This window comes from Pezoporus flaviventris, unplaced genomic scaffold, assembly GCF_033815535.1.
Source record: "Pezoporus flaviventris isolate CSIRO_AGI_PZ_B2104156 unplaced genomic scaffold, CSIRO_AGI_Pfla_v1 ptg000035l, whole genome shotgun sequence".
NCBI classification, from domain to species: Eukaryota; Metazoa; Chordata; class Aves; order Psittaciformes; family Psittacidae; genus Pezoporus; species Pezoporus flaviventris.
The window spans coordinates 4,558,377-4,569,744 of record NW_026892583.1 but is presented as its reverse complement, the minus strand read 5'-3'; the positions used below and the strand labels follow the sequence as shown (position 1 = coordinate 4,569,744).

Genomic DNA, 11,368 nt, shown 5'->3' with positions numbered 1-11,368 from the left:
ACCAAAATTTCCTATTTAACTGAAAAATGAAAATTAGCCCTGGGGTACCACTCTACCTCTGCTCTCCGAGGTGGTTCTGCAGATTGGAAAAAAACAATATGGAACAGCAAAAAAATGAACTGCTTTTCCTCCACTGTGCACTGAGTGAAGGTGCTTCTAGCCTTTAAGCTGCCACATTTTTCCTTTTATGGTTTCTGATTAAACAGGGTCTACTGTACTGAAGAACTACTTAGAAGATACATGACAATACGATTCATGAAGATATGATACATGAAGAACGATTTAGAAGACATACACGACTGCCAAGGGCATATCCTTTAGAGAAGTCATTGCAAAGTTTCTAAGTAAAGGGGTGAAAAAAGGGGAATAAAAGCAATCTTTCCTCTTTTGGATTTAAACACTTGCCAACTAGTAGTTAGGTTCTCAATGTAATGTATTAACTCAATATTCACCTGTGGAACACTACTAAATCAGAGAAAACTAAACTCTCATCCCTACCATTTGCTTAATGTTGTTTTATCTCCCAGCTCAAGGTATCATTACTTCAAACTACCCTTCCTTTTGTTTTGTTTTGTCTGGCTTCACTCATTGAATCAAACCATTTGCTAGCAGGTGTGTGATTGTGCCCCATGGTAGCTTTAAAGCAATACATGAGAACACAAGCCAAAGCTTTTCCACACTGGCAGAGGGTGCCCAGAGAAGCTGTGGCTTCCCCATCCCTGGCAGTGCTCAAGGCCAGGTTGGACGGGGCTTGGAGCAACCTGCTCTAGTGGAAGGTGTCCCTGCCCATGGCAGGGGTTTAGAACTGGATGAGCTTTGATGTCCCTTCCAAACCAGACCATTCTATGATGTCTTTGCCACCCAAGAGCAGACCCTGATGTGAAGCACCGTGTGCAGCCCCGTCCTGCAGGGCTGGAGACCTGGTATGTTGGTTGAGAATAGTATGAGCTAAAGGCCAGAAAGCCCTAATTCCTCCCAAGACCTCAGCTCTTGACCAGAATTAATGAAACAAGCAGCACACACCAACGACAGAGCCCTGAGAACAAACTCCTCAACTTGGCCAAACACCACCTCCTTGCCTGGCCATGGCTGGGTCTTATCTCCCTTTGCTGCACTCCCATCAGGCATATAACGGGAAACTGAGGTGACTAGCGCGTTACAATTTGTAAAGCACTTCAACATCAAACGCCAGGAAGAGTTTGTCACTAAAGCGTGCGTGGCGGTGCTGCTCAGCTCCGAACCCCTCAGAACTACCACAGCAACGGCCCGCGGCAGCGACCCCCAACAAGATGGCGGCCCCTGACCCCCGCGCTTCCTCTTCCGGCCGGGGTTGCCATGGCGCTGCCCCCCCTCGGCCCACCCCCTCCTCTCGCCGCTGTGTGTTTACACCGGGCAGGAGGACCCGGAGCATCCGCGCCTGGGGGACACGGGGACGCAGCTGACGGCCGCCCGCCCGCCCTCCATCCATCCATCCCTGCCGGGCGGTGCTCCGGGAGGCGCGGCATGAAGGTGATGCTGGCGGCAGGGGAGTCCCGCCGGGCGGGGTTCGGCTGGGCCGCGGCGGGTACCGGTAGCTGTGGGGGGAAGAGGGGTAGGGGCCGGGCCCTCGGTAAGCATTAGCTTGAGGTGGTCGCCGTTCGCTCTCGTAATAAAGTGTAACTTCCAGAAGCTTCTGACTTCGCGGAGGATGTGGTGCTGCTTCTCGGAGCCGTCGCCTGAGGGAGATTTACCCCCTTCTCTCCATTACAGCCCGGTTGTTGCCTGCGGCGCTGTGAGGGGAGCCGGGGGAGGCTGCCCGGCCCGCTCCCCCTCTGGGCTTGTGTCTCTGCAGGGAAATAGCCCTACTTTCCTCATGCTTCTTCCCTCACGGCTGTACTCGTGTAGGCAGTTCAATGGCCCCAAGCAGCCGTGGGGTTTGATGCTGCTGGTATGCTCCTGGGAGCAGTTAGCGCTGGTGCTCACCTGTGCTGCTTCTCTCACAGGCCCTTTCGGTAGTGTGGAGGAGACCATGGACTTTCTCCTTAGTTTGCTGTGGAAAACTATCAGGGTAGAAGTGGGCTGACCCATGCCGGCAGGCAGCTTTGGTGCTGTGGGAGAGGTGGATGCTAAGGCTGGCTGGGTTATAACTGTAATAATAATATACTGGCTCTTAGCTGAGAGGTTGTCTCCATTTGTGTTGGTTAGCAGTCAGCAGTGCTGTGGTATTGTTTTGCTTCCCATTGTTTTCTGTCCTGTCTCTTTAATTCGCAGGTGCATGACTTCTGAAACGGGTCCCTCACGTTAATCAGTTTGAAACGCAAGGCACCCCAGGCATTCCTTGTCTCCTGAATTTGTCAGCTAGATTGTAAGCTCTCTGAGGTAGAAAACTGTATGTTTCGATGGTCTGTGTATGGTCTATGATCTGTCACTATCCTGATGGAGAAATTTGGCTCGGGCCTTCCTCCAAGCCTCTCGAGTCAAGTAAGTATGTGTTCGCAGTTCCCCAGCCGGTGCAGGTTTTGGGTTCTGGGCACTACACGTGTTGGTTACGCAGGGTGACAATTGTCTCTATGCACGAGGGGCCCTCAACTATCAGTGTCTGCACAGCTGACATGGAAGAAAAGGGACAGTTTCCGACTGCGTTAAATAAATCTATATAAAACGAATGTTTCCTTCTGTGCAGTGTTATTGTTTTGTTTTGCATTTGTTCAAAGCCTGACAGTAAAGAGTAATTTCATTTTTCTTCCTCTCTGAATGGTTGTTAGTTCTGATAGTGTGGGATAACAAAAAATATGCATGATACAGCTGTTGGTAAACAGTGCTGTGGCTCTGGGTGAGTTGTTGACTTATACTGCAAAACAAAAACCTCAGAGTGCTGGCTGAACAGCACATCCAGCTTGAGGCCAAAGCCGAAAAGATTTCCTGCAGCTCCTGTTTTATTGCATGCAGAGTAAACAGCTGATTTTTCTTGCTATGCCCATTACTTCCACTGAATTCCTCTTTTGCCCCATTAGAGTGGGGAAAGCTTGTGGCTATTTTAGATGGGCTTATTCAAAATACACGAAGGTGTGAATGGAGTCATGTTCTGATTGCAAGGAAAATGTGTGTGTTTGTGTGGGGAGAGTATTTTTTTCCTTTAAGCAATCATTTATCAGGTATAAACACTGTGTAGAGCTTTTCAGTATAAAATGATTCACAGCTTCCTTTTTTTAAGCTCATTGCAGCTGCATGATGTAAAGTCTTAAGCTGGGGTGGCGGAATAATTAAATTTTTAATTAACAAGTGGCATGCATCAAAAGTGCTGTGTTTTACCCCTTAAAAGGGGGAGGAAAGAAGAAGTGAGGCAGAAAAAGGGGTGTCCGTCTGGTGTGGGAAATGGGAATCCCTATTATGGACCTGATCCGAATAGTTCAGTGTGAGTTGAAAATAAGTCTGCTTATTGTTGTTGCTCATTGCAGGGAACACATCAGAACCAAGCTTCTTTGAAAAGTCATCTTACCTATTTCTCCCCTAATTATTATTAATCCTTGGGAAATACATTTGACTTTGTATATTTTAGCAGTATGGGTTTGGAGCCTTTCTCATTGATGCTGGCTAGCAGGTTGCTGAGAAAGCAGAGCTGTCAAAGTAAAACAAGTTAATGCTACTGTGCATATGATGGCCTGCCTACTAGGCAAAGGAAGAAGCAGGTGAAGAGACCCATCAGGGGAGTTCTGCTGTGGAAGTGATCCTTTCAGGATCCTTCACTAATGTCTGATTGTTGCTGAGGAAGCTGAAGCTTGATGTATCTATCTTATTTTTAAGTCAGTCAAATAACTTAAGTATCCTGTTTAAAAGATGGGCTGAAATAAAGCAGCATGGCAAAGTTGTGCTTTAAAGCTTGAGGGACTGAAACTGGGTTGGATTTGAGGCAGTATCTATGTGTACTTTGCTTCTGTTACCAGCTCTTTCAAGCAATGGTGGTGCTGAAAGATGGTATTTCTGGGCCTTTTTAGGCTATGCAAAATACAAAACTTATTTCCTGCACTGTAAGACAGGAATGAGAAGCAGTCAGCTTGCAAGTGGACCATCTCCATGTGTAGGAATAAATGGTACATTTTTAATACACCAAGAGCATTTGCTTTCCTTCAACGGCAGGTCCTCTGATTGTAAGAGAATACGCCTTTTCAGGCTGCGTTAGGGGCCTGAATGACAGGTCTATCAGGTGGGAAGGACAGTTACTCATTAGGGAAGTGGAGAATTGTGAGGAGATGACCAACTCCCCTCCAGTCCATCACAGTATCAGCTACCAATTACTGTCCCACAATACAGCCTGTTTCCAGTGGCAAAACACTGATTGATGTCTCTGGGCTTGGGGAGCACTGGAGAATGTGCCCTGGATAGCAGAACCTCTCCATGCCCTACCTTCAACTGGTGAATGAATTGGAGCATTAAGGTAGTCGCCTGATGGCTACCGGGAATGGTTGCTGCTTCAGTGACTGTAACACTGCTCCTGTCACTGCTCTAACTTAAATCCAAAATCAAAGGAATGAAAAGCATTGAGAGTCAGGTTATATTGAAGCACTTGTTTGGGGGAGCAAGCTCAAGATGTGATTCACTTAAGTAGCTTCTCCCCTTTTTTATTGAATTTAAGTGATTCTCCAAAGTATACTGAGAGTTTGTGCTTTGGCATGTGATCACATTTGTGTTACATATTTTGGGATAGGACAGGTGTCAAAAATGTGACATTTTGCTTTGAGAAACAGCTATATTTAAGAGAACAAACATGAATTTACTGCTTATAGTTCTGTTTGTCTTACTGCTTGTGATACTTGATACTGGCAGATGGATCCCAGAGATCAGATAAAAGCATGAAGATGAAGCATCTGAAGTTATGGAAAGCCTGAGTGAATACTTCTCTTGCTTGCGTTTACAGACAGCTCTGTTCCTGAAGGATGAAGGATGTCATGGTTTATCCTCTCAAAATTTGATGTATATGTAACTTCTTTTTTATGCTGTTTAGCAGGGCACTTGACAGTTGAAATGAAAAGTATTTGGGTGGGAAAGGAACAGCTTATAAAAAAGGAGACAAAAGGTATTGCTTCTATGGAGTATATAGTAAATTCATTATAGGAAGCAGGAGGAGGGTGAATGTCAGATATGGAGTAAAAGGGAACATGGACTGTATAATCTGTAGATAATTCTGACTTGACTGTTTGCCTATCATTGGTCACGTCTGGTTTTCTTTGTTGGTGAACTTACAAACTTTCTGGTGGTTTTCTTTTCCCAGCATTGCAGCTGAATTTCAGAGGGATGGCAAAAGGTTATGTGCCTTCAAAGTTCTGGGAAGGTACATGTTTACATTGGTCAGGGCAGTAGCCAAGCTCTTAAGCAGTTTCTTCAACATAAGTTGATGCTGGCTGTACCTGTTGAAGTCACAGAAGTTGTTTGTGTTAGCAAATCTTACAATCTGAATGCTTCTGCAGAGCTTCCTAAGGTCTGGTGCAATTCTTGGGCTTCCTTTCAATCTATAAAAAGAAGATCATCTGTGAGGGAAGGACGATGAAAATCATCACCTTGCAGGTCCTTAAAAGTAAGAGGCAGCCATTACCAAAAGCTATTGCTGCCAGAATTAATTTTTACTTTTAAGTTGTGTTGCTTGCATTCGTAATGGTGGTTTTCTCTATCTGATGGTTGTTTAGTTGCTGAGTGAAATAAGTCTGGTTGGAATCTTGGATGGCGCAGGTTGTGATATTTTTCGCACTTAGCCTGGAAACACATGAGATCTCTGTGAAGCTTGAAATAAAAGGGGTGTTCTTGCTGGCAGGGCTTCTGGCTGTCAAGTTTAAGGCATACAGACTAAGGTGTAAAACTGGAGAGCTTGATAGTACCAGAAGATGCAGTGTTAGTTCCGTAGAGTATATAAATATTTTATGTGAAAGTTTTTCCTTTAAAACATTACAACAGTAAATGCATAGAACAGTATGTAATCCCAATCTAAAATATCTCTGATCTCAGATCAGAACTCCTTTGTAAGGAAGGAAATACTTAGCTATCTAGCCATCAATAAAATCAGTTTAAAATTGGTGTGATAGATAGTTCATATAATGATCTCCCAGCTAATTCAGAAGTGCTTGATGTTTTGCAGACAATTTGTTTAGCAATTCCTAATAAAATAAGGAAACAGAAGTTAGTTCTGGATTGAAGAACATATTCTTCCCACTGAAATTGCCTGAATCAGTGAATGCCAGTTACCAATATGCTTTAATTGGTATTTCTGAGATGACGTTATTGGTAATTAGTTGCTTTCGAATTGGTTTGCTTTGACCAGGGTCATGCTTTGGTCCTGCATCATTCCATGTCATACTTCTCTCTGTTTCAGAGCCTGCTGGGTATTTCTGTAAAGTCTGTTTTCACTGTGTGTTGTCTTGCCCCCAAATTCAGCATTTGCTAATGTGCGAGTTATTCCGTGCAATTACACTTTGCCTTCATGTAACTTGTTCTCTTCCAAACAAATGCAATTCAGCACAGTCAGATTTTGAATATAAGCAGTGTTCAGGACAAGGCATATCCCTCCTTGTGGAGACAGTAGTTTAAACTAGAATTGACAGCAGCTTACGCAGCCTCTTTTGGGGTAACTTTCCAGCCTTTGCACTGCTGCATGGCATCCTTTTGAGAACTACAGTGGTTAATCTGATGGAAGTGAGGAGTGTTCCGTTTGGGCCAGGTCAGTACATGATCAATTGAAGTGTTGCTGGTTTGTTGTTTGTAAAAGTCTTTCTGTGCTAACACTGATGTAGGTAAAATTCAGATGGAAAATGAATGGTTGATCAAGACAAAATGCAATACAACAATTAGTTCAAGATCCAGAACTGTCTAAGATGCCACTGAGCAGAATGTATTGGCTTTTTGCTATAGAAATGGCGTTTCATGCTCCCTATAAAACGTGAACGGAAGAAGTGTAGACCAGACTGTTTACTGGCTTGCTGAATGGGGAATAGGTTGTGGTGTCATTAGTGTTGCTGAAAAGTTATTTATGCCAAGTAAACTCTAATTGGGATTACTCATAGTAAAGTGGTTTTCTTGCTGTAGAAATAGGATTTTGACTCTTCTGCTGAGAACAACAGAACTCGATTTGAACTTTGCAACATTAAAACTTGCTCTTGTTGCCACTCTCCTACAGGATTGTTGTCAAGACAAAATCAGGTGGTGTTAAAATTGTAGCCTCCCTGGTGTGTTTTTCCAAATGCAGAGAAGAGCAAGTAATCTTACCAACTTTTCTAGTTCTTTCTTGCAGTGTACTTTGAACAAAGGGCTGTAATTTTACGCTACTGTCATGCTCAGCATATCTATTTCTGTGCTTTCCTTTAGTGTTCTAGGGGATTTATAACTGCAACTTTAATTCCCTTTGGGCTGAAACCTGGCACAGAAGCTCTCATTACGAGCGAACCTTGTTTTGCAAAATCAAAAGCAAAGCATCCATCAAGAGCCTTCCTTAAGCCTACAGGGCATTGGGGGGCGGGGGGGGAGGGGGGGAATGTTTATTGTTGCAGATCAATTTTTTCCCTCTACAGGAAAAATCCAGCTGGCTTTGGAAACCTGTAACTTGTGGGTGTGCAATCAATAGTGATGGCAGATTCAAGTGGAACACTATTAGGTTTAGAAAACTTTAACTGAAGGTCTAAATTCCCCAATACACTGAAAATTCATTACTTAAGTAAAAGCTGCAGCTGCAACCTGCCTACCAAAGGTACAGTGGTAGTTTAAAAGTTGGCTCCTACTGTTCGAGAGTGGTTGGCTGAGCAGTAGCGTATGAGGAGGTGGTTGGGTTGTTCTGTGCTTCTGGAGTTAAGTACCTGTAAGCTCTCAGCTCCCTGGAAAAGGGAGTAATCCTATTGAACTGTCTACCCAGTCTCTGCTTGTTTAAAATCTTCTTATGCTTAAAAAAAAACAATGAAAACAACAACAAAAACCCAAAGCAACATCAAAACCACCCCTGCTGCCCTCCCAAAGACAGCCCACCAAACTTCCTGAGCAAACCGAGCCAAAAAGCCCTCACCAAACCCCAATCCTCTTGTTTTCTGTAGGAATTGAGGCTTTTTGTAATTGTGTCGAAGCCAAAAGGACATTCTGAGCCGCAAAGAGCTTTCACATAGAGAAGATGGAGTAATTTAATTTGATTAATCTTGAAATATCAAAAATAAGTTCTGAGGAACTTCATAACAATGCTTGGATAGGAGAGATCCCAAATTAACAGTTATTAATGATGTCATTGTAGGAAGGCCTGATGAAGGTCAGCTTCATTATTACTGGATCTGATAAGCCTTTTGACATCTGCACACATTCAGCCCAGTCATAAGATCACAGAACCATGTAATGGTTCTGTTTGGAAAGGACCTTAAAGATCATCCAGTTCCAAGCCCCTGCAGTGGGCAGGAAGATGTATGATTTCTCAGCCATTTGGAGGAATTGAACCTGGGATGAGAAGAGCTGGGTTTTTTGTGGTTTTAGGAAGGGGCAAAGTATGTAAATGTATAGGAAACTCTGATTTTTAGTCTTGTGGGCATGCAATAAACATTCTTTAAACATAATGCAAAAATAGGCAGTGCTTTCATGAAGATAACTTAAAAATACCAGTGTTGTTTCCCAAAGCACTTAACAGACTGCCCTATACTTGGGGATTACTTGTTTCTTCCCACAGACCCACTAATTCTTGTAATCCTTTAGGGGTGCATCTATCCTTTGCAGTTATCAGTTGAGATGTAGTTGATACTATGTGAAAAGGGTGTTGGATCTGTCTTGGGAAAGCTTTCAGGTGAAATCAGAGATGTAGAGGGGTGAAGCCTGTGCTGCCACTGATTCTCTGCTAAATTACCTTATTGGAGTTGTGCCTACCTAGAATACCAGGTCTGAACCTCAGTGTCAGGCAGGATGGAGGATGTGTGATTTAGGTCGGCAGTTGAAGATTTTGCGTAGAGTGAACTAGATCTGACCTTGTGGGCTCTTTAAAGAGAGACTTTGAGGAATGAGGCAGTTTTGAATAGTGAAAGAAGTGAGATTCTAGGCACAAGTCCAGAATGGAAATGAATGTGAAGACAAATGTCAGAAAGGAAAAACTGGAGTAAAGTGTTCAGGAGCAAGAATGGAAATACAGAGATTTAGGTCAGGAAATAAATACTGTTTTCACTTGAAAATGCACAGGGAAAGTGGTAGCTAAAGCTGCAGGCTTTAGAATGATTTCTAAAGGGTACTCATAGAGCTCCAACACTGAACTGCTGCTGATGTCATGACAGTGGGCTTGACATTCCTCTACCTTCTATTCTGCATGGGGGAAATGATTACTAATAAAATTCAGTATAATGGAAAGGAGTACTCATTTGGTGGGTTTTCTTTTGGGTTTGCTTATGTGAGGAATATATATATATATATTTAAGAATACTGTCTATATAGGGATTGAGTAGGTATGGCAAGAAGGAAAAGGATGGTAAGATACATGCTTCTCCTTGGTTGTGAACAGCAGTTAAGTGTCTTTTTACTAGTAGTCATAACTGAAGGGAACTTGAAGTAATTTGTCCCAAGCTCATTCAATTCCAGTAATAACTTTTCACAGGATGGATTCTTTATTTATCTTTGATTTCCATTCTCCCCCTCTCCCTTTTGTTAGCATTTTTTTTTGGGTTTTATTTTTTGCTATCTGTTAGCCTAATGAATTAGTTCAGTGAGCTGTTAGTCGATAGACCCTATTTTGGTTTAAGATTATATACCATAATCAATGTAATGCTGAATACAAAAGTAGAGTCTTAAAGGCTTCAAAGTGGTTGTGATGGTGCAGGGTAGGGTTGGTTTTACGTTGTTTTGAGTTGGTCTGCAAGGACTTTTTAGAAACCTGTGCCATTTGCAGTGTTGACATACCTGTTGGGGCATTTGCAGTGACAGTCTCATGTCGCTGTTGACTTATGTGTGAAATGGCCTGATAAGGGTTGTATGGTGCTGGGATTGCCCTGAATGATGTGGGGGTTTTGTGTACTTAATACTCTACTAAGACTGAGGTGCTTTTATGATCATGCTGAAATAGGTATAGGCTGCTTTTATGATCATGCTGAAATAATTATTTTATACAGATGTGGTGACAAGTGCAGCTCTTGATTTAAGTGTCATAAATGTAACTCAGTATCTTTTGGAAAATAGCGACCCTCGCTGGATAGGCATCTTCTTTATCATGCATGGATTTATCACAGCACTTGTAAAATATGTAGTCTTTTAAATATAGTGAAAACATGAGCATATCACTGAAGTTCTGGTCAGTTATTGTATCCCATGGAAAAGCATGAGGGGTAGTCTGAAACACTTGTAGGGGATTTGTCAATGCTTGTTTAGTTCAGTAGTGCAGTCCTCTATCCATAAATCCATAGCCTTCCGTGAAACAGTGTAAAGCAGCAAACAAATACTAATTTACTGGGTCACAGCAGCCCATAATACTTGAGTTAAACCACACTGTAAGGTCAGTAGTCATAGAGCATGGTCAGAAGACAAGATAATATGTTCCTCAGGCAATTTAGATCTTGCTTTAAAATATAACATAAAAATTGCCACTAAATCTTAGTAGTGCTCACAGTCAGAAACTCATCGATTGCTGAAAGGAATTGTATGATGTACTTGCTTGTGAGAGCAGGGACCATCTCTGAAGAGCCAAGAGGTTTTTCTTAGTTGTATGTTCCTAGGCTCCGTGCCATAACCTGGCTATTCCTGTGGTAAGACCTGTTTAAATCTGTGCTTCTCCAATGGCTCTAGTGAGAAATGGAACCACATTCCCAATTAAAAAGGCTATATAAACCCTAAATAATTGAAAGAATATTATACAGTTAATAATCTACTGATGTTTCTGAACTGTTGGAACATCTTCCTGCATCCTAAATGCTTCTAGAGGGAGCATCAAAGCAAAGCAACATCTGTGTGCATTACTTCTGCCATGGCTGCAACTCAAGAGGCTTATTATGGAATTGCTGCACACTGCATGGCTGCTTGCCTGCAAGCCAGTCACTTACACTGTTGTGTGCATCCCATTCCTCAGTTTGTATGTCAAGGATCCTTAGGAATGAAAAACCCAAGTGTAACTGATGCTTCATTCTGTTGAGACCAACAACTTTAACTATAATTTAGTTCTAAATCCTCTTAAAAGACAATTTCCAGAATCTAGTCTTGGTAAGGCAAAGATGGGATTTTTTCCCTTTAAATTCCAAGTGATGATAATTCTTGCTGTGTGTGGTAAATGGGGATTTGAATTTATTATTGTAATAATTGTGTGTGTTAGAAATAGTAATTTAGAAATTATGCTTCACTGTTCAGTTACTGGTTTTTAGTCTGCTCAGACCCTTGTAATTTTGTTTCCTAGCTTGAAGATTCCTTTGGG

General features: G+C 42.5%; 1 protein-coding gene across 2 annotated transcripts in view; it reads left to right on the top strand.

The window, feature by feature from the left end:
• Positions 1-1,320: 1,320 nt before the first annotated feature.
• The window catches only part of LOC133273769 (transmembrane protein 263-like), a 200,525-nt gene continuing 190,477 nt past the window's right edge, over positions 1,321-11,368 (top strand). The window contains exon 1 of one of the 2 annotated variants that reach the window (XM_061462285.1): positions 1,321-1,509. In XM_061462285.1, the coding sequence (XP_061318269.1) occupies positions 1,336-1,509 (174 nt within the window). In that variant the 5' untranslated portion in view covers positions 1,321-1,335. Of the gene's footprint in view, positions 1,510-2,328; positions 2,461-11,368 lie in introns of those variants that run through there. The other variant, XM_061462286.1, reaches the window with a different exon arrangement.